The 23,735-nt window shown below is 40.2% G+C and overlaps 1 protein-coding gene across 1 annotated transcript in view; it reads right to left on the reverse strand.

The window, feature by feature from the left end:
• The window catches only part of MEGF11 (multiple EGF like domains 11), a 236,009-nt gene that overhangs the window by 181,723 nt on the left and 30,551 nt on the right, over nt 1-23,735 (reverse strand). Inside the window, exons 2-5 of the mRNA XM_069026190.1 lie at nt 14,319-14,431; nt 10,067-10,190; nt 7,934-8,035; nt 6,306-6,406 (exon numbers count right to left, since the gene is read on the reverse strand). Of these exons, the coding sequence (XP_068882291.1) occupies nt 6,306-6,406; nt 7,934-8,035; nt 10,067-10,182 (319 nt within the window). The 5' untranslated portion in view covers nt 10,183-10,190; nt 14,319-14,431. The remainder of the gene's footprint in view (nt 1-6,305; nt 6,407-7,933; nt 8,036-10,066; nt 10,191-14,318; nt 14,432-23,735) is intronic.

The raw sequence follows: 23,735 nt of genomic DNA on the forward strand, positions 1-23,735 counted from the left end.
GATTCCAATTTCAATTTTAAACTTGTACCATTTCATACATCTGTCTTCTTTCTGACCCTATTGATTTCCATAAGTTAACCCAGCTCCACACACGTCTGGACTACTCATGACCTGCAAGCTATTTTGGAAGGGAACACCTTCTAGAATTTTGTGTCTTCATAATTCCATAAGTGGCAAATGCTCTGTATGTCCACATCCTTGGAACCAGTTCATTCATACCTGGGGTGTACAGGACCCTGTTATTATTTTGTGCAAGGTGAATGGATCCCAGCAGCACAGCTGAGTCACAAAGACATTATGGAATAGCTCTGGTGCCCTCCAGGCCATGCAGGATCAGTGCAGACTGGCATGAACCACTCTGAGGTGCATCCCAGCAGGAGGAGGATTTGAAAGGGCATCCAGACACATCCTGGTGGATCTGTGCTGATTTAGAGCAGCTGGGGACCAGCCTGACTTTGCTAAAAGAGGGCAGATTAATGGACTAAACTTTGCATGGCTCTTTCTCTGAACTCAACAATGAATCACATCTATGGTTCTTGTGCTTTTTTCTGATCCTGCTGAAGCTCCCAGCCATCCAGGCCATTAGCATGAACACCATGAGGAGCTCTGGATCCAGTGCCTCCTTCTGTGTCTGCAATCCCAGTGTGCTTTTATACTGGTCCAACAGAGACTGCCTAAAGCAGCCAGAAAAGCCTTTTCTGCTACACTAGCAATAGCCTAAATCTTTTTCCAACCATAATGCCTGCATAATTTTTCCTCTGATATTTGTTAAGCCCCTTGAGACATTATATAGCTTTAGCATTCCCTCCTTTTTAACTTTATGCTATTTTCATTGCTGTATATGAACATTTTGTTTCTCCTCCTTCTCCTGCACTGCTTCCAGAAGTCCTTCCCTTATTTCATTACTGCTCCCCACCAGCATCCAGAGGCTGATTGCAAACATAAAATGATGGATGGGAAATGAGAACTGACCTTTCCACCTTCCCATCCAAGCGGTCTCTCCAGTGTCTTTAGGCTAAGTAGTCACCCACTGGCTTCATCCGTGTCACCAGCTGAACTAACCTGCTTTTGAGGCTGGTGTCCCTCTGCCCACACACTCCTGTGTCCCAAGAGGCTCTGAATGAACAAGCAAAGCCCATTTTCTCTCAGTTTCCCTTTAGATGGGAACAAAGGATTCAAATAATTTTCCCTATGTTCTTCACTGGGAAAAGATGTATGGAGTCATCTCCAATGCATATAAAGGGAGAAATTTCAAAGTGTCTCCTACTGTCATTTCAATTCTATAATTAATAACTATATGCAGAAAGGCCTTCCACACCATTTTCCCTCTGTCATACATCCCAAATCAGACAGAGATAAAGAATGTCCCCTGATAGGAAGTATCTATGTCCTGCTATAGCATTTCCCCTAATTTAAGTTGCATTATTGATGTACAGAACTCTGTACTTGAATAATGTAACAGTATGGCTCTCATAGAAAGCACCAGCACCAGCTTTAATGTGTGTCTATAAAGATAAGAAAAATGTATTTTAAAAGTCCAGCAGCTTTCAAACAATATATTTTCAAGTTACAGGAATGCTCACCGCAAGGAATTTAAAATTGAGGTGAGAAGGGGAGGCAACATTTCTTCTAAAATGCTAATGAGCTACTGCCTTATAAAGTGAAAAAAAATCAACAAATCTGACATGTGAACAAACATTATGAATATTCAGGAAGTTTAAGCCACCGATTCAACATTTTCTAAGAGTGTACAACTTTTGCACTGATCACACAAACCATTCTTTTTCTTCTCTTCATGAGTACACTCGACTGTGGTGTCGGTGTGCTGCTGGAACATATGCGTGGAATTGCAGGGATTGTAATTCATCCAGATGGCAGGAAGCTCTGGAATTGTTACTCCTATGGTACAGATGTTTAACAGTCCAACCATATGGCTCCAATAAGATAGACTTGTCAAAGAATACAAAAACTGCACTAGACACAGAGCCCTGTAAATGGGAATGCAGTCCTGAGGTGGGAATGTTCATATGGCTACACTATAAATGGGAACATCACACTAGGAAGTTGGCATGGCTATTGGAATTACAGAATTTATGAAACATTATTTAAACTCCTGAAAACAATCAGCCCCCAAATTTGCATAATTTCCCTGAAACATTCCTCATTTGTTTTTGAAATTCATTAAAGGCATCAAACAAAGGTGAGTTGAAAAGATGGGTAAATAAATACATGCAAATCCAATAATGTCCCCAACCTTTGGCCTGAGGGAAATACCTCTGTAGGTAACAAACTGAGATTCAACCAGCGAGACCAACAATTTCTCTAGAAAAAGATTTGTCAAAGTCAGGGAGCCCTGCTGATTGTGACAATTGTAATGTGGAAAGCTGAATGTTGAGAAACAATCTGAGATCAATAATATCTTGGCCAAGAAAGGAAAGCACCATGAAATGGTCAATCTATAACTCTACTGAATTTTGGCAGGTTTGAAAGACAGATAAATGGCAGCAAATCAGATTGTTAAATCACTAATCCTGTCATTATTACATCCTGTCACATTGCATAGATTTAGACTTTAGAAAAAGAGTGTAAGGTAGGAGAGTGAAGAAAACACTTAAAAGCTCAGCTCAATCTGTGAAGAAAAGGTGAATTCCCAACTTTTTGTTTCATGGTTGGTGCTATTCTGCCCAAAAGTCAGCTGGCAGTAGCTGCTGCTCAGTCCTATCTGCCCTCCCTCTGATGTCAGGTCTCTGACCCTTTGTTCCCCACAAGAAGTGTCTCCTCTGTACAAATCTGTTGTGCAAGAATAAGATTAAAATGGACAGACTGAACAAAGCGTTGGTCTCTCAGACAAAAATTCATCCATTTAGCACACAGGGCATCTTTCCACCTGACATATTCTTAAAGGGAACTATTCAATTACCATCTCCTCACAGCCTAAAGAGCACAAAAGAGCCATGTAATATTCTTTTTCTTTTTTTTTTTTTTTGAGCAGCAAAGTATTCAGAGCTGCTTTATCTACCACAGATACTAATCTAGGCAATATAATTTTAAAACATCCTTACAAAAACCTTGAAGGGCAGTTGAACCCTGAGGTTGTTTAAAAAAAGATTTTCTGCAGTTTATGCATTTGCTCTGCCAAAAGCTTACCTTAGCATACAAAGTACAGTAAATCATAGCTGCTCTGATTTACTGCCCAGACTGTGCTGTTTGTTTTCAGGGACAGCTCAGGGAAAAGCTCTGTCAAGTGTAAGAACATTCAGAGAAGGGAAATCGTTTTGCAAAGCTCCCACAATGGTAACAACCATTTCTAAGATATCAGTGAGGGGGAAAAAAATGCAGATATGCATCTTCAGCATTTTTCAGGGGAGATTTTTTGACTACCATTGCAACCCCAAAGTATTTCAAGCCTTTTGGAGGCACAGAGACAATTTCATACCCCAAAACTGTTTAGCCTGAGTACTAATGGGTTGGCCAGTTGTATAACTTACCAGGCAGCCACTTAAATTATTGGACCTTGTGCCTGAATTCCACATTTTATGGGGCAGCAGCACAGACAGATGCTGAAAAGGCAGAGAAGACACCAGAGAAGTGGCAGAGCAAGAAGCTCTGGATCAACATGACTATTTAGAACTGAGGGTAGATTTTATTAGACTTAATCCATTTAGTAAGCCAACAGGAGGACAAAGATAAAACCCTATATCTGACATTCCTTTAAAAGTTAGTAAATGAGAAGGGAAAAGATCAAAACAGTAGCTGAAAGCCTTCACTTCTGCTTTAAAATCCAAGAAACAGTCATTAATAGAGATTTAAACTCAGCCCTCTCTAGTCTAAACATGTCACTGTTAATTACAAAGCTATTTAACTTTTGCAAGAAATAAAGACTGCTATTAATGAAAGAAGAACCAATTAGCCTTTAATCTACACACTGTTTTTTAATCAAACTTTCTTCTGATCATCAGACTCACTGCAGGATGTATCCCTCCTCCCCATGTTGTAGTGGTTCCATGATTGCTAATGGAATAGATTTTAAAGGGCTGACTGAGCGGGGAGAACCCTCTCTGCAGGGCTGGAGCTTCCCTCCCTTCCTGCCAGGTGCAGCTCAGGAAAGTGGAATTTTGTGTCCTGACCACTCTTGGAGCAGCTGTCTTTAGAGGAGTAGCACTGAAGGTGTCTAGAGGAACATGGGACAGGAGTACTGGACTGCCTTGTTAGGAAACAGCAAAAAAATACCAGTTTAAAGAGAAGAAAGAAATGGGATGGAAAAAGGAAAAAGCAGAAAAGTGCCTCCAGGAATGAAAATGCTGACTGCAAGGAATGATGAATGAGAGAATTTGCTTGTTGGTACAGGAACATATTGTGGAAAAACAAAACAAAACAAAACAAATGGGATCAGGCCTTGAAGTGTTACAAACAAAAGGGGTGACATGAAAAGGATCCCATTAGCTAAATATTGTGCCTCCAAACTGTTGCTTGAGGGCTCAGGGAATTTCAATGAGGTTTTCTGTTTGGTTTTGGGTTTTTTTGCTATGTGGCTACTTGTGGTAGCAAATAATAAGTCCAAGCATCTGGAATCCATCATGATGGAGAACTTCTTCCCTGACATCATTTCCCTCTTGGCTGCTGTTGCTGCTCCGATCTCCAGGAAGGATGGACAGCAGATGTCCCTGAGCACACATCAGGCTGATAATGAAATACAAGAACCTGACTCCTGCACATGTAAACAGCAGAGAGAGTGTAACTATTATCTGCTCTGTGTCAAACATGAGGCTTTTGGTCTGACCAGATACCTGCTGCCTGCTCCGCATTAGCAAAATTTCAGTGTATGCTGTTCTTTCTCCACCACAGAAAGATAAAATTTGCCTGGCAGCAGCAGAACACTGAGTATTAATACTAACAACTAAACCCCACAAACCACTTCAGAACAAATGTTAATATCCTCAAAGAATCAGAAAGTCTGGAGAGAGTTATTGTTGCAACAGTATGGCAATTAAAAAAAAAAAAATCAATAGGTTGCAGGCAGAAAAGTGATAATAAATATACTCTGTGCTAGACAGGATTCTGAGTCATGAAATCCAAGACTGTAATAAAAGTATGTGAAACAACTGCTGACATGGTATTGACACCTGAGATATTTGAAGGTAAGTACATACTTACCGTAGGAAGGATTCCAGCAAAGACAATAGGTTGCAATAAATGTTTTTCAGGACTTGACTAACAGCATTTTTCACTTCAAGAGATCAAATTATTACACTTTCTGTAAAATAATTCTAATGCCTTATCTCAAAGGGTTGGTGATTTTTCACAGTCCAAAGCCTCTTTAATGTAACTGTTTGGCGTAAAGGTCATTGAAAATGAGATCAGGGTCCATTCATGTTTTTCAGCTGTTCATGTATTACAATATGAGTCCAACACAGGAACTCAGATAAAAACATCAACAGAGCTAGAAAGAAATAGCTGTAAAGCACAGGGTCAAGATATTTGAAGTTAGCTGGATAATTGTATCATTTTCACATTTATTCCGTGGCATTCTAAACCTGTTAATAAAATTTGGATTCTGATGCTGATCAAAACCTCTTTGTGTTTTCTTGTGTCATAATTCCACAACACAAGACCTAGACAAGAGATCCCAGCTCCACTCTCCTTTTTAGCACATGCAGAACACTTAGAAAGCTGCAATACTGAAAACAAGTGACACTAATGTACAGGGTATTTTTAATTAACAAAGCTCTTAGGCATTGCTGAAAGATCCATTTTGATTTTTGTCCCCCCTCATATAGACCTAAAACACTCCAGAGCTCTGTATTTATTTATACAGTGCAGTTGGGAGAAAGTTCTTCTGACATTTGAGAAGCTTTAAAAAGTTAAACTGTTGATGGGAACCATTGTGAAAAAAACCAAGATTTTAACTCATTTAACTCTTGAAGTAAGAACTGTCAAAGGTAAGAGGCAGAAACTTTACACTGCTGCTTAAATTATGTGATAGTTTATTCCTGAGTGTTCTCAGTTCCCCTAATTCCTTAACATTGGTGAATACTTGCATTAATTACTCTCCAGAGTAAGCTCTGATACAAGAAAGCACTAAGGAACTTCATTAACTCCCTCCCCAATGATTTCAGCCAAATTTTACTTACTTACTTGAGATGCACATACCTGAAACGACCCGAAATATTCTGTACCTGCAGTTCTGCCTGCAATCAGCACGAGCTGAAAGCTCTGAAAATCAACCCTAGTGCAACATGTCTTTAATTTATCTACAGCTGCTCCAAAAACTACTTTTAACTGTGCCATGTGCCATGTGTACATACGTATGCAGTAGTCCCCACTCTCGTAGTAGCCGGGGCAGCACTGGGAGCGTCGCCGGTACATCGTGCGCAGCCCCCTGCGATAGGCAGTTTTGTAGCTGATCCTGCACCACAAGACACAAAACCATTGGACACTATTGAAAATCAATGCCTCCTGCTGGAATGATATTTGTGTTAAATTATAATAAGGGTAGCATTCAATAATTATTTTTAAATGCATGAAAGCTTTTTGTAATAAAAGCCACAATAAGGAAGAAATCGATACTTGTTTTGAAGCTTGAAATATGACTTGTGTTATACACACAGTGCTTGTGACAGTCAGTCACTGGAGCTCTTCCTGGGGCAGCTGCTGTCTTAAAACATTTTCCCAGTCCTACTGCAAGGGCAAGAAGTTTCTTCAAGAATAAATGGTTTATTTTTGCACATCAGCAAGGTCAGCTCTCATCAATGGAAGGAACAGAATCTTCTGCAGAGACCACTGTGTCAGCTGCTACACAAAAACTCCCACAATGGGAACTGCTCTCAATACACAGCTTGGGAAGTTAACCCCAAGTGATTTGTTCCTGCTTGCTAACCCTTCCAAGGCACTCATACCTTGCAAAGTGACGACATAGTCCCAGTTCAGTATTTAAAGCCTGTTTTCCCCACCACAATACTGTAGTCCACAGAAATTAAAAAGTGTTTAGCATTCTGTAGCACTCCTACACTTACTCATAGCATTAGCAAGGATACCACATTACAAAGGTAATATTTAACTTCATATTTAACAGCAAACACCTCAAAACAGTCTTGCTAGTTTATAGAAATTATGTAGATTGAACAAAATCTATTGTCCCTCATGTTAGATAAACTGATCGAATTTACTCTGCTGCATTCCAATCTATACAATATTCCAGAAAGCTCTGCAGCTCTGTTCACTTCCAAACATTGTAACACAGGAGCTAAAAAGCCAAGTCCAACACTCACACTGGGATGGTGCTGATGGAGCCTATTTGCAACTGAGTGCAGGAGTTAGGATACCAATTGGCTTCTAAAATCCCCTTGAAAGATTGTGACTGTTAGTGGATATTTATTAGGATACTTTGGAATCAGAATGAATATAACAGCAATAACTTGCAGGCTGGGAAAAATTAACCCTTTGGTACCAGTTTCCATTCAGTGCTGGAAATGGACCCATCTTCATTTTTTCTGATTTTCAGTGAAGATTTGGGTGCACTAATTCTAACACAGATCCATTTCTAATTATCACTAACCCTCAAATGCCTGATTCTTCACAATTTAGGAGGTGCATGGACTTCCTTTTACAAACCTGGACATGTACCAATCACTTGGAAAAGAGAGTTGGTCATGTCTGGTCAGGGAATAAACACTTCCAGTCCCATGGCAGGGCCAATGGAAGGATATATTCTCCTGGATGGCCCCATGAGGGACTGACTATCACTGGTCTCACTCAAACCTCAGGCAAAAATCTCTGTACTTTCATCAATGCCCTGTAATTCCAAACACCCTGTCCTAAAACACATCTTTGTGTGCATCTATATTGGAGCACCACGAACATTTGGATAAACAAGAGGTATGTGAGGAGATAAAAAGGCAGAATGATACTGAGATTTCTGAGGATTAATTCTTACCTGTGCCTGGTGCACTTGAACCAGTTGAGGATGTCTGTGCATCGTGTGTAATAGATCTGGTCAAAAGGATGAGCGTAGGATTCCTGCACGGTCACAGCGTAGCTGGGAGTGGAGAAGGAAGGAAGTGAGAGGTGGTTTGGTGCCACATGGAAAGGTTCAGTTCTCTATTTGCTACTCATGGAACTCCAGTGTGAAACATATTTACATCAAGAATCTTAAAAACTTTATCAAAGAACAGAAAAGGGCTTCCTTCAGCTACAGGTCTTCCTGAAAAGTTTGGAAATGTTTCTAACTTGGGCTCCATGACTGATATAGGCATAGAGATATCAGTGTGAACAATAAAGCACTCCTTTTGGGAAAAACACCAAATGTCATGAAAATTCGTGGTAGTTTAGAAGGTGAAAGGGTGAATGGATATGGACAAAACCTGAGCAATTTGATGAGAAATCACAGAGCTGAAACAATAGCAAGAATTCAACAGTCTCCTTCCCAAAACACTACTTAGTCATGCAATAGGTTCTATGTTCATTATTGTTTGGGCATCTCATGTGATACAGGAACCCAAATCTCATGTTGGAGTCAGTCATGCCAGAGCATTGCATAGCCCCATAGTAGGTGTGTGCACTGCTCAAGGGACTCCTGTCTCAGGTTCTGATTTGAATTGATTCTGGGGCACAGGCCCCACTTTATCAGATCTACAATATGTTCAGAGAACAATACTCAAATCATCCTAGGCAGGTCATGACCCAAGAATTAGATCCTTTAGGTTGCTCATTATATCGATTGTCTTAATTCTGCAGCTGATTTCCCTCTCATCAGCAGGACTGCTGATGTGATTAAGCCCTGGGAGATTGCACCCACAAGGTAATACCAAGATATTTGCTTGGAGGGTCTGATTGGCTTGAAATCGAAGATTGGGCTGTTCCTGCCCTGCTTGTCGTGTCCCTTCTAGACAAGCCAAGATTCCCCTGGATGTTGCTTTGCCCTCTGTCACTGTTTGCTGGGTTAGACAATAATGTTTTTACTTCTGCTAATGCCAAAATATAAAATATTTACATTGCTCATTATTAATGTAAGACAGTAACACTTGCAAATCTCAATTATTATTTTACGAGTCCATTTATTATCCAGCAATAGCCCTAACAATCTTTTCCCTTTGATTTATTAACATCTAACTAACAAAGTCATCTTGGTCAGTACAACCAATCAATTTTGGTATTTAATTTTTGTTTCTCCTTGATTGGGTCTCTAGGTTGCTGACTTTCTTCAGACAAAATCAATATTTTATTCCTGTGCTCTGAATGCACTTCCAGCACGCAGACTGCAAAATCCTTTTCCTGTACAGTCTTTGCTTTGCAGTTGCATTATCTACAAACAGTTAATTCTCTAATTAAGGCCTCAAAACATAGTCATTAAAATATGATTCTATTTTTACCTTTGTTAAGGGGTTTGTTTTGCTGAAGTGTACAGCAATTCAGATTTGTGTGGAATTGAACCAGAGAACAGAAATGGAAATTTAGCAAGTTAAACTGAGAAGTACAGGACTTTTAGCCTCTGCAAACAGCCCCTGCCTGCATAAGTGTGAACTCCATCAAAGGCTGTGGGTTTCTCTGTGCTCACAGGAACTGGCCTGCTCAGATCCACTTTTAGGACCAGGACACTGGAACAATAGAGAGAACAAGAAATTCCAGGGCCTTTCATGTTCAGTGCTTTCATTCACTCTTTGATGCCGACACGAATTTGGCAGGAAGAGCCTCAATGCTGCAGCAGGAAGGGCTTCAAACTTTCTTGATGGACAACAACCAGAAAAAAGCAAGACAGAACAAGGCCAGCATTTCTGCAGGTCTCTCCATGATAAATGCAAACACTTCAGTGCACTCCAGTCACTCAGACTCTGGAGGAGCTTCCCAAAGGGCACAGGGGAATGTGGTCAATAGCTGTAGACTTAGAACCAGTTCCTTGGGATGATCCAAACCCTCCAAGGCATTCAAAAGTACTATTTATGTAAAGCAAATCTGTGCTCTTTTCTGAAGGAGGGTGGTATTTAGCAAATTATGGCTCTCAGCTTGCTTTCTAAATGTAAAAATCTGAAATGGATAGTAAAAAAATAAGAATTGGCAGGTGACAGATTACCTTTCCCAGTGACTACAAACATTTGGATCATCTGGATTTAGGGACAGAGTAGTTTTGAGCAGAAAAGTCAGAATAAGCCCTCTCAGAATCCACTGGAACAGCACATGTGCCACCATTGTTGTACCTAGATAAAGAGAAGAAAGTAGAACCATTAAAGACAATTTTGACAAAAATATCATTCTAGGCCTTTTCCTCCTTGCCTTTGTGCAAATCCAAATACTGTGGAGCTATTCAGAAACTGAAATACTTGAAAAAGCAATCAACTAAACAGTAAAATTCTTTAAAATTTCAAATCCATTTGAAAAGGAATTTATACATTTAAACCTAATAAAAGCAATGAATTTGATGATTAAACCACCTAAGATATTGATAGTCACAATGATTCTTCCAAAGAACATTTCTGATACTGATTGTTTTTATGACAGGCTGTCTGTACTGACAAATAAAGCACTGAGATACTAAAACAATCCATTCTTCAATCAACCTACAGGCAAGTGGGAGAATACCCAAATGCCCCCTTTGATTTATTTAAATGGGGTTTACAGGTGTCAATATGGGCTGGATGTGAGACTTGTGCTTATTGCATGATGGAAGGAAAATCAATGCATTCTTCAAGTCTTGGGTGGGGAATCACTGAGAATTACAGAGGTCAATGCACTGGGGCACATTACACAGAACACTGAACATGAAATAAAAACATTTGCATTGAAGCTGGAAAGAGGTTGTACAAAATTCACTGGGTGTGGTCTCTTCATCACCTTACTGTTCATCTATTAAATGTACTGGCTTACACCAGCTTGGGACTTTGAAACCAAAGTTGTGGTGCCAGCCTAGAAGTCTCCAACGACACCAGGCAAAAGTTCAAAATAGATAGAAAATAAAATTGCTTTTTTTGGTAACAGCATTAGAGGTGTTAATCTGTAAAACGTTAATTCAGTAAAAAGTATTTTTAAATATCCATTTCAGGCATTTACACGGACACATAATTCACCATTCAAATCAGAAGTCCTAGAAATTATTCCTGGCAACAAGATTGCCCTAAAAATAGATTGAATCTTCATATGATCATCAAAAAACACATGGCTCATTGCCTCAGGGTCCAGAACAGCAAAGGGATGTTAAGAGGTTTGCTCTGCAGGGCCCTGATATACAGCCCAGCATAGAGAAGCCATCACAAAGCAGAATGAAGAGCCAGGAAAACCGCTCAGAAATTACCTCCTGACCCAAAGCCTTCTTAGCCAGTTCAAGGACACCCATTGCCTTTAGTGAATTCAAGTCAAAATCCCAATGGGAGCAATAGCTCATCTTTTAAATTATTCCTAGAGCTCTGCTAAACCCAAAGATAGGTCTTAAGCCATGTAAGTCATATTAATGTTAATTAACATGATTTAATGCTAATGTTCCTCATGAAATGGATTTAAGTCAAGGAGTGGCCATTTTTTACCTGTGGGCTTTTCCAAAGTCCCACAGCAACAATGCAAAAGCTTAGTCTGGAAATCGAGAGGGCTAACGAGGCAAGGATGTATTTATGGAAAAGCATAATCTGCCTATCCTTGTCCTAGGCACAGCTTCTCCATGGAGGAAAAGTGTCTGCAAGGGCTGAGCTGCCAAAAGTCCCAGTGTTCAAACAGTCAGAGCTGTGGGAGAGCAGAGCTGAACTTTCCCTGAGCACAGCATGGACCACTGGATGTGAACTACCCAAGGATGAGGGTCCACAAACTGGCAGCCCTTTAGCACAAATCCCTCCCCAAAATGCCTTTAACTGTGACACTGGGCAGCACTGCAATAATGCCAAAGCACAGGGGACAAGTTTTCCTTGGCACTGTATTTCCAGATTGTAATTTACCCTCCTTCTTCAACCTCTGCACCTTTGGTACAGGGCAGGGCTGACCAAATGGGGCTAAAGGAAAGCTCCTTCTGATGGACAGATGTGGTGAAGGTGGGAGCAAGGCAAACCCGCTCCAGGAAATGCACATCTTCAGAGAGGGTTTAAATCTAAACATAGCTCTGTGCTCAGTTTGTTAACTTCTGGAGAGCATCAACAGCCTGAGTCTGTGCTACATTAATTATAGGCAGAAAGGCAGCCTGACTTTAAACCAGTAATTTATTGCCTGCATTTGCTTTCCATCAGTTATCAGAAACTGAAAGGTAAATAATAATTAATTCAAGGTAGAAATCAAACTTCTCCCCCACTCCAATTTCTTCTCTTTTGGTACTGACTGAAGCCAGTGTGCTTGAGTTCAGGAGAAAGCAAACTTTCAAGAAAGATTTGCTTAGAATACACCAGATGCTAAGAAAGAGGCTCTTAAGATCACTCATTCTTGCTGAAAATTACCCATTCTTTATATTGAATTTTATATATCCTTTATATTAAAGTACTCCCTAAAAAATAAAAATAAATAAGAATAGAGCCCTGCTGCCTCACTCACTCTAAAGAGAATGAGGTCTAAAGCAGCCCCATATTTGAATTCTGTAGTTCTCAGAGACCTCAATTTGTTCTTAAGAAAATGATGCCTCAGTTTCGTTTTTAAACAAACAAGCGTCAGAGAATTATTTATGAGTCCTAATAGCACACAGACTATTTCTTTGCAGTGTATTAGAAAGAGGTTCCAAATAGTTTTCTAAACTTTTAATGCTAATGTTATTTTATTATCTGTTTTTAAAGGAGCTGCTTTGTGCCATTAATTTCCTAACTTTGAAAGTCAGATCGAAGATCAGAACCATCCAACTCCCCAAATCCAGCAGAACCTCATTCATCTCAAGTGTCTCTTTTTGTAACTCAAATGAAATATTTCACTTTGATCACTGTTAATAGAAAATGGAATGGTTGCTATTACAGGAGTCAGAATAAAACTCTAAAAATAGGAGCACATATATTAAAAACCAACATCAAAAAAGAATCCAGTAATGACATCTAATACTGGGCTTTCAGCTTTCACTGCTCACCACAGCACATAGGAAATTCCTGCCTTGAATTCAGTGTTTGGGACAGATTCTCCAAGGAGGCAGCACCAGCCCTGAGGGGAACAATGCCTGTAACTTCATTAAAGCTACAGCCAAATTATACAAACATTTCCAGTGTCTGCCACTCTCCCAGGACAGGCAGCCTTGGGAGCTGAACACCAAAATAAATGATGGAAAGGTTCTCTGGGCAATCCCTCCATGGACTCTTAACTCTTTTCTTTCCAGGCCTGATTTTTCTTTCCAGGAGTGAAATAAGTGAATTGAGGTAAAATTTGGAAACAGTCTTTCAATCCAAAGGACAACCTGGTGGTTTTTCACAAGTGTCTCACTCTGTTAATTATAACTGATTAGGTATCTGGTACTTATTAGGCCATTTTCTCATATCTTCCTCCTTTTTGAAAAATTCCAGTATTTCACTTACAATGTTGATACAAGTCAGTGGTTCCATCACAAAAGAAAGGAAAGCTCCCAATCTTAGCTACAGAAAAGCTAGTAGGTGGCAAATCATTAATTTATTTGTCGGTGGAGTCTCTGTACAAAAACCTTCCTTGAGGAAACTGTGCTGGGGTTTGAAAAGAGACCACGAGAAGCCGATGGTCCTTTAAAGTGGATGAACATGAGAGTGTGGAAAAAGCAGGTCTGATACTCTCCTGCAGTTTGTGCAACAGTACCCCCCCAAGGGTAGGACCTACCTGCGAAGAAAATAAGACCTCAAAGAATCCTTGCTGGGTGAAATAAATATCCCATAAAGCTTTTTCTAGATGTCAAGGACCTGGTTTTGGTAATATTCTTGTGAAAAAAGACCAGTGTATACTTCAAGTGGCCAAGGGAAAAAAAAGAAACCCAAAACTGCAGGTTCAATTTCTCCTCTGCTTCCTTGGCTGACAGGCTAGAAAATCTAACTAAAAATGACCATTAGAGACTTTCCTGTTCAGGGCCAGTAGTGTTGAAACATTTTATTTTGACATCTCTGTCATAAAATATTTCATAACATGACTTTGACATGAAATTCAAACAGAGTTTCCAGTCCATGACAGAGTTCTAAATTGAATGTTTTTCTCTCAATTTGGGATGAAGTAAGCTCTAAACCAAGCAAAAAACCCCCCTAATTTTGTGTCCAGCTGTAAGCAGAGGTGTCTTTCACTAGCACACAACATTCTTAAATCCTTATGTACTTTTTAAGATCAGGATGTCTAAAATGTTTATACAGTCAGTTAACCTAGGCTGAATTTTTCCCCCCAATTTCCAAGTGATGCATTTAGCAAAGAGCCATGTTTAAAAGTCTTACCTTAAAGTGCTAAAAATTCCCAGTGGATCCTGTTTCTACAGATCCCCAGCACATGGAGACACACGGCACATCAACAAGAGAGCAGGAGAAAGCTCTTGGGAAGTTGCTTGGCCCTATAAGTGATCAGGAAAACCAGAAAACTGGGTCAGAGGAAATGTGTTTGGGGGTGTGGAAACAAACCAAGGCAGAAATGAGACAAAACATTCTAAATAATTAGATAACATGACATAATTGTGCTATTTCAGACCAATACCACTATCCTGCTTTCAGGCAAGAGCAGAGGACTTGGAAAGAACATGGGGGATACAACACATCCCTCTTACACCCTCCCAGCCTCCAGAAATTTGTTTCCTGTCATTTCCTACCGACTTTTGTTCCCATATAGCCTTTTCCTTCTTTAATATCCTAACAAGAAAGTCCAGTTTCTTTCAGGAAGTTTGATGCAAGACCTTGCAAAAGCCTTCTGGAAACCTAACTGCACCTTTTTGATGCACATGTTTGCTTCGAAGAGCTTTCACAAGTTAAGGAGCCTTTAAAAAGCCATGTTGATTCTTCATATATGTATTATATTTATCAAGATAAATAATTCTGTTCTTAACTCTAGTTTCTACCAAATTGGAAAATGAGGTGTGCCAAAATTAAAATGGAACCTAGTATTTGTGAGGGAGCAGTTGAGGAAAATGCAAGAGAGTAGTTAAGCCAGGAAACAAAAAGTTGGATTTCACTGGAGAAGCATTAAAGTGACGGAGTGTTTGCTGATTACACTATTTTAGTCTCTAAGTAGTAGCAAGCTTCCAACAAGCTGCCCTTGGTGGCATTCCTTCTTCTCATCCCATCTGAAATTTTCATGATAGTTTAGGCAAGGGATCATTTAAACACACACTTCATTTGGCTCCACATCAGATTTTGTTTGAAACAAGCTGTTATGAAAGCTAAATGAGGCCATGAGTTTCAAAACTGATCAGGGTTTTTTGGATGCCTCCATTTATGATTAATAACTTGAGATACCATGAAAGAACTGGATGATTCGCAGAGCTCAGGATACCTGCTCAGAACAGCTTGCTTTAATCTGGCCAGTCAAGAACAAATCCATTCAACCTCACCAGTCACCTCTAAAAGTTGTTGTCATGACCAACAGAAATATTGCCAGTGACAGGTTGTGGTTTTGTTTGTTTTTTAATGAAAATTTAAAGCTGTTTTAAACAGATAAACACTTCCAGGAAGGATCAGGTACTGAATACAAAAGCACTGACAATGTGATTCTTATCATTTGAGCACAGAGAAATTCAAGTCATGGAAGAAGCAGCAAAAACAGCAGACTGTGCCCTGGGCTGTGGTGTTCCTCCACTGGCACCTTGCACGATTAATGCAGGAGACAGGAGACAAGAATTAACATGTAATTAACATGACTTGGGAAATGAAAGAATAAAAACAAAAGTCTGAGATTTCTTCTGTTTATGGGGCAGGCATCAAGGAAAAATACAAAGAGTGCATCCTGAGTCCTGTGTGCTCAGTCTCAGCAGCCACCACCTCTGCTACATCATCCCGTGAAGTGGGTGCTGTTCAGTACCAACAAAGGAACCAATTCCATTTTCCAATATCTCATTTTAGAGGCTCTATTTTAAAGCCTGAATAAACACACCAGGGTCATAACTGCTGGAGTGCCCTCATGACTCTCCCTTATATTTTCTGAACCACAGTTGCTCAGTTTTCCAAAACTGGGTGAGGGGCTGATTTCAATGGGATCTGAACATCCAAAACTCTTAAATTGCTTTAAATTTCTAAGCTCTAAAATACATGAGTGTGAGTTGTAATTATTACAGTGAACATTGCTTCAGTTCCAGGGATAACTTATGATGTCTGAAGATCTGCTTTGGTGCTAACACTCTATGAGCTGACTTCTGGAGTCATCGGGAGCTTGGCCACAGCTAAGTGAGAATAAATAATGAATTAAGTGCTTCTTGATCTATCAAATGCTATTTTTGGAAGATCAGGGTTGTTCCTTCAGTGCTCTCAGAGGAAAACTGGGTCAAAATACTGTAAACATGTCACTAGGCAAGGAATCTGGGCAATTACTTCAGTTATGGCTAATGAAATATGTTTATCAAGACAAAGGCTGGCAGATGTGTCTGGGCCTCTGTTTAAATCACACTAGCAAAGATTTCAGGCCTGGCACTGGCTTAGCAGAGTGGGCTGGACTGAGGTGGCTCAAGATCTCCCCAAGTTCTGCATCCAGTGTTTTCCATCTGAGCCCACAGACACAGCCACACACAGCACTGGGCTCTGGAACTTCAGGTGGAATTAAGGACATGCAAATTCTCACAGTCTCAGTGTCTTCCCCAGGGGAAGAGGACTGGTCAACCTGCCAGGTGCTTTGAAAATAAGCTTGTTACAAAGTGAAAAGTGTTAATACACTGAAGCAGCAATGTGCAAACATGTTTGGCATTCTCCATCCACTCCATGAAATTATCACAACATAAAAAAGAGGTGCAGACTTGATTTTGTCAGTTCTTACACAAACTCCATAAACACTTGTGCAAAGCACAACTACCCATCCAAAAAGCTATTATTCACTACAATACAAAACTTTTTCTTAAATAATTGAACAGTTAATCAATAGTCCAGCAAAAATATAATGAAAATATTGCATTAACAACACCTAAAAACATTGCTGAACCAGTGCCCAAATCCACATAACGGCTGGCTCCTTTTCAGAAAGGTCAACTTGGAAAAAGATTTTCTGCCCATAATTTTGTACTTGTACTCGACTACCAGCGTAAAACTGGAAGCCAGCCCTTTGAACACTTGGCCCTTGAAATTATTAATTCAAACCCAAGCCCACTGAAACATTTGTGTTCCTGGTGGTGCCTAAGCCTGAGCTGTTTTTCCAAGCCCTGCCAGTAGGAACAGGGGCATGGCTGACCTTCCATCAGCACCTTCTGCCAAAAGCACCTTGGTGCTGGGAGGCTATGAAGGCAAAATCCTGGTCCCTGAAGGATTTCAATACAGACAACGTCCTGCAGGCTGGGAGACTCTCCTGGGGCAGCTTTCTCAGAACCCTCTCTATTAAAACATGGTAAACAAGGAAAGTCAGGAAGAGGCACTTTGTGCCTTTGGCTGCTCCCTCCACCTGAGCGATGTCTGAGGGATGGCCAAGGAAGGAGCCAGGCTCAGCATCCCCTCCCCTGCTCCCAGAACTCTCACTTAGTGAAATGTTAAAGCTGCTGGAAACTATGTGGGGAGTCACACTGGCTCCTGACTGAACAGTGTATTTATATTCTCCATCTCATGCATTTTCAGAGATGCCTCCACAGACATTCCATCAGGAGAGAAAGTGGCTGACACTCATCAAAAGGCTCATCTCTTAGAAGCCAAATGAGCTTGAATTGAGCTCACACACAGCCACCCACCCAACCCATGTGCAAGATGGCAAACAATTATAGCATATGCTTCCTTAGACACTTAGAGCAACAAAGGCCTCGAATCCCCAGAATACCCAGGATAAATAAAGCAACCCAAGTGTTACAGCCATGCCCAGATGAGGAATAATATTTCTAAATATTTAGTTTAAAACTCTCAACTATTTATTCTAACAGACTTTTTTACAACATTTAAGGAGTGCACATAGAGTTGACCTGAAAATGAGAGTAACAAACAATAAAATAAAAGGATGTTCAATAGACATACAGTGAAATAAATTAACTGTGATCTGTGAAAGTGCTGTGAAAGTCAGAAAAAAAAAAAAAAAAGAAGCCGTTTGAAAATGTAAAATATCCTTTATGGTTATATATTTTAAAAAATTACTTCTATTTGTCAAGAACAATTGACCCTCTTTGTCTTCATTTATCTTGGAGGAAAAGAAAATGAAACAAACAGCAAAAAAGTCCCAAGTACAGTGAACAGCTGAGCCAGGGACAAATTAAGTAACACAGATTGATGGCTGTTGATCTACAGCAGTACCATCACATCCCAATGCTACAGCTCATATTTCATTTAAAGACCCATCTCTTTTTTTTCCAGAAACAGTGCAGTATTTATGGGAGAAGGCTGATTTGCAAGCCTTGGAGCTGCACTGAGAATCCAGATTCAGGTTTTCCAATTTGGCTTTAAAGTTGGTGAATTCCTTGGACTTTCAAGGTACCAATCCAACTAAAATGAAACCGAACACTGGAATAAAACGAACACTGAAAGTAAACATTTATTTTTAAAAAATGCTGCAGAAAAGGCAAAGCTTTTTATCTTAAGTATCTTCACCAGGCAGTAAGGAAATTATGTTTGCTGCCTCTGCATCTCCACTTTTACTGACCCCATTGGTCCAACAGCACATTATCCTCAGCTGTTCTCCTGGGGCTTTTCCCAGAGCTTTATCCTCCCTGGTATTCCCTGTTACAACAGCACGCAGGTTTCCTCTTCCTGCATTCTGTTCCCCTCTCAGCCTCTTGGAACCTTAAACTAAGAGTTTTTAATTTCATAGCTAATAAAGACATTGACAGCCCAGACAGAACATACTTTTTCTGTGGATGTCTGCTAAATGTAAGATAAATGTTCAATCAATTTTTAGATTTCTAATGGCTTAAGAATTCGAGTGGCCACGTAAAAACTGCCAATTTTACTTGAAATACAAGAGGTTTCCTCAGAAGCCGCAATAATCCTTTGTGCTTTCCTGTGCTTCTTACAGACACATCTGGAACATTGTCAACACTGGAGACTTGGTATTTGGTTCAATCAAAGCCTCAAGTTAGAGGTCCACAAAATTTATCTGATTTTCAGAGCACACAGAAATCTCTGTCTGAGAATCAGGCTGGTTACTCAGGTGCCTGGCTATTAACTCCCATAGTCAGGCATTCAACATGGAAAACAGGCTGAACAGATGTGCCCTTCTCTAGGACACAAAGCTGTTGGAGACATGGAGAAGGTGTGTGAAGAAGATCTGCAATCTCTGCTTGATTCCCCTGTGAACCAGGAAGGAGGAATGAGGGCACTCAGGGGCTGGATCTGGGCTGGGGAAGGTCTCTGCAAGAAGTGAAATGTCCCTGCAATCCAGACTTAAACTTGGATCTCTCAACCACCCAGCACTGAGGGTGGGCCCTCAGGCTACACCACCACAGAGGCCCCTGATCAGTCTCAGTGCAGCGGCTGCACCTTCACCAAGAAGGGTCTCAGTGGGTTGAGAGGGACAACAGCAGAAGCTGCAAATACTCTCTGATAACATCCAGGTCCTAGTGTTCTGTGTCTGCTTTCTCCTCTGTGCAGAGCAGAGAAACAAAGAGACTGTGCCCAAAACTCCCAGCAGATCTAAACAGTCCTCCAAAATATCCTCACCTTTCCAAGAACAGTGTTAGAGCAGTAACTGGAGAGATAAACGAGAACATGACCCCAGTCTTATTTAATTTTACATCACTATGCAAAGCTCTTGACTCTGCTGTCTCCATGACCTACTTTATCTATTGTTTATTTCTCTTTTTTTCTTTTCCAGGAAACTGTTCATTAGCGATAAAAGCACCTGGCTTACAGTAACAGGGCACTGTGCAAAATGCCTGTCAAAAAGTCAAGGGAGGAACACTCATAAATACATCAGAAAGAGCAAACCCACAAAGAACTGTGGGATTGCAAGAGAGTAGCATAGGCAGAAGAAAGGAAAAGAAGATGCAAGGGCCATAGTCTCTACTGGTTTGAATGGCTGAAGTCCATTGAGTTCACTGTGCCAGTTTGAATCTGGGGAGAATTTGGAAGTGCCAGCTCAGTCCGATGCAGATGGCACTGGAGCTACTCAGATTAGAGCCAGAGTCTATTTTCTGGCAGGAAGACTGGAGCTGCGAAAACCACTATGGACAAAACCAGACCTGAACAACTGGTGCATGCAACTATCTTGGCTTCCTCTTCCCCCTCTTCCTAAATTTGACACTAAAAACTTATTTAACTGCTTTGAGAAAAAAGGTTAATGAAAATTATAAAAGAGACAGTTTATGGGGTAATTGTAGGACTTCATTTCCTTCATTTTTAGATGCACTAATTAAGGGTTTTTTCTACCAGGTAAGACAAGCACAGTTTTCTCTGTGTTCTTTTCACATCATGTATGCACCATCTGCTGAGTCCTCTTACTGAGCCCTCTCCATAGCTTGTTCTCAGCTCCACTACTCTGAGATGATCAAGGACAACACTTCAGTACCAGCCCTTTATCAATCTCTCTGCAGAGGCCAAAAAATTGGAACCTAGAAGTTGCTTATATATTTTTGAACTTAGTGTAACGTAAGCTGAACACAGCTCAGTCTGTGTTGAGGTTCTCTGAGCAAATATCACATATCCTGCTAAACAAAACCAAACCCAAATCCTCCTCTCCACAAAGGATACACGAGAGGCTGGCTGGCAGGAAACAAGGGAGCTCTCCATTTTCCTCTCCTCTCCCATCAGATACCAGCTTCAGCACAGTTAGAAAAAAAAGGCACAAGCCTTAAGGCTTTTGTTTTTGTTAGCACCACTCTTGTGGAAAACTTGTAAGTGTGAGCTGATGTTGGTCTCCCTTGCAGAGCACAGCGGTAATGAAGGGTTTCCAAGTTCCCCACAGATTACTCTCCTCCTTCCACCTGTTCCAGTTCTTCAGGTACATGCTATGAGTTCTGTTCCCCTCCTCAGCCATTTTTCTGACCATCATCTTCTAGGTGTTGTTATCTCACACACTGCTGTCCAAAACCCCTCTGGAGAATTCCACTCAATTCTGTGGGAACTCTTTCCCAGGATCAACAGTCACTTGTCACATCCCTTTTACAGAACTCACTACAGGAAATTGTATCTCTGTTTATTTAAACTTCAACCCAACTCAGATGGTCTCCAAGGGAACCTGTGCGGTTTCTGTGCTCTTGGGTATGAATTCCAGCACCTGCTGGGACTCCAGGAGTTCCATGAGCTGCAGGGTAAAGGGTCAAGATCATGTAATTTAGCGATCCCTCCTTTGCCACAGAACAAAACAAGTTGTCTCTGTGCATGAAAATGTCTGAGTGGAAGCAGGACTGGTGATTGTAAACTCTCTTCTGGCCACTCATTAGAATCTCAGGAGGCTGCACACCACTCTTGTGTCTTACCACCTCTTCCTCCTCCTTCCTTTTTCCATGGCATTGCTTCCTTTCATGGAATTCCTTTCTTCAGATATGGAGAAGTTAAACTCCAGCTCATGTCCTCCTAACCCAACACTTTCCATGATTTACTGCTGTTATAGCTGGGCCACACAAAGCTGGAGATGTTTAACAGGTGTGTATGAGCCAGAGAAATCACTGTCCAGTTAAAAAACTGTCACAGGGGTAATAGAAAAACACAGCAGCAAAATATCTGAATAAATCATTGATTACTGGTTTATGACCTAGGCTATTCAAAGAACTCCTGAACTGCTCCTTACACTGATTTTTGAGGAATGTGTTGTTAATACACCTTGAAATATCCTTTGGATTTTCTACCAAGCGGAAAAGACGCCACAGTGTGTCCTCCTCATCTGCTGAGGAATGAAACCCCTCATCCTCTGCCAAAGCAGACACAGACACAAATGGATACAAGGATAGGATGTGTTTTCCTCATCTGTTTATTTGTTTAAGCTTGGAGCCCACCCACCAGCCCAGACATTCATTTCTCAGCCTGTTTCAATTCTTTGATTTGCTAGCTAGGAAGTCAAACAGAAGGTAGGAGTAGGAATGAGTAGGTGGGAGCCAGAGCAGTCAGAAGTTTTTAGAATGTTATTCTAAGAGCTTAAAAATCAAAAATTGGAAGCTGATTTTAAAAAATTACAGTAAACTTCTCATTCTTTTAAAATACTCTGCCAGAGATTTTTATCTGTCTGTAAGTTACTCCTCTGAAGGATTTAGTCAAAATGACCCCCTCAAACCTTTAATACCTCAATGAAAACAGGCACAAAAAGGCCAGCTGGAAATCTGGATAGTGGTTTAGCTCTAAAAGACTTTCAAACTTCACAATTTAAAGAAAATATTTACTAGTAATGTCTCACCTTATTATCATGAACTGAGACTATATTGAAATTTCATGCAAGTGAATAGGCTAATCACATACACAGGCACATACTTTAAAATCTAGGCTTTTCATGTTCTTAAGTATAAGCAATTAAGGGTAAGAGTAACATTTCATAATTATGTCATTGATCTCAATTCCTTTTCATTTTCCTATGAAAGCACTAAACTTACATAAGACACATCTGAGGTTGTTCCTGTTGCTCAGATCCACATTTGTTCTAATCAAATATTCACCATGTGGCTTGTTTTTTGAATTTTTTTCAGTTTTTGACTTCACACGAAATTAAAATTTGGAAAATCTGAATGTATCATTAGCTTTGAAAAAAGTACTAAAAACTCATTTTAAAAAAAAAAGTCATAGGGAGCAATGGGAAATTCTGTCTTAGGCTGGCCTACTAATTAAAATCAACTATGCCACATTATTTCCACTGTTCAAAAGTATCTGCCTACAGATCTAAAATCTTTTCCGAATAATTAAAATCAGGAGTAAAAAAATCCCAAATCTCTTTCCTCTTTCATGTGGAGCCACATAGAACACACTTTTGCAGCTTTCAGAGTCCATTAAAACATCACCTTTGAAAACAGATGCACAAGCAGGCCCAGGAGTGATTTATGCAAGCAGGAGGCTCAGAACTGCCAGCGACTCCTCATGTTCAAAGCACCCCCAGCAGGCTCAGCGAGGTCCACTTTGGATCACTTGTAATGAGGATTCTTCAGACCAGAAAATCAATAATATAATTAGTAAATGGTATATTATTTCTCAGAATCTTGCTGCAACTTATCTGCCTTTGATCAAGCTGAGTTGACTGCTAATGACATTTAATATTAATTAATGAAAATGCATGTGATAAAAAGTTCTTTGGAGAATTATCTAATTATGTACCATAAAAAAATGAAGTCTGTAATAACTGCAATTCATGTTTATTTCAATGACTATTGTTTAGGACACTCTAAGAAGACGTTGGGATTATGAGTTATCTTTAGCTCCACTTTCTCCTGCCTTACAGAGCCACTTAGAGCAGATGAGCCACGTCATTCATGAGCTTTGTCTCATTTACAGTACCAAGGGCTGCAGGTAAATCCTTCCTCAGCTCTGGGACAGAACCTACAGAATATTTTATGAAATTCACTTCTCTTTTGACAATGGATGATTGGCAGCAAACCATCATGACTGAAGGTACTGACAAAATAAATAACTGTGGAGATTAAGCAGGATTTCAAAGGAACAACGGCAATCCTTAGGGAACAATGATTACAGAAAGGCAAAGTATTTCATTAACTCACAGAAATGCAACACTGCTACTCCTCACTTTGACTGCCTGAGACCCCAGCTACTGAGAAACATTTACATTTAAAAATATTCCAGTTTGATGTAACATGTCTAAGTAACTTCACATGACTGTCA

The sequence above is a fragment of the Aphelocoma coerulescens genome, chromosome 10, assembly GCF_041296385.1.
Source record: "Aphelocoma coerulescens isolate FSJ_1873_10779 chromosome 10, UR_Acoe_1.0, whole genome shotgun sequence".
NCBI classification, from domain to species: Eukaryota; Metazoa; Chordata; class Aves; order Passeriformes; family Corvidae; genus Aphelocoma; species Aphelocoma coerulescens.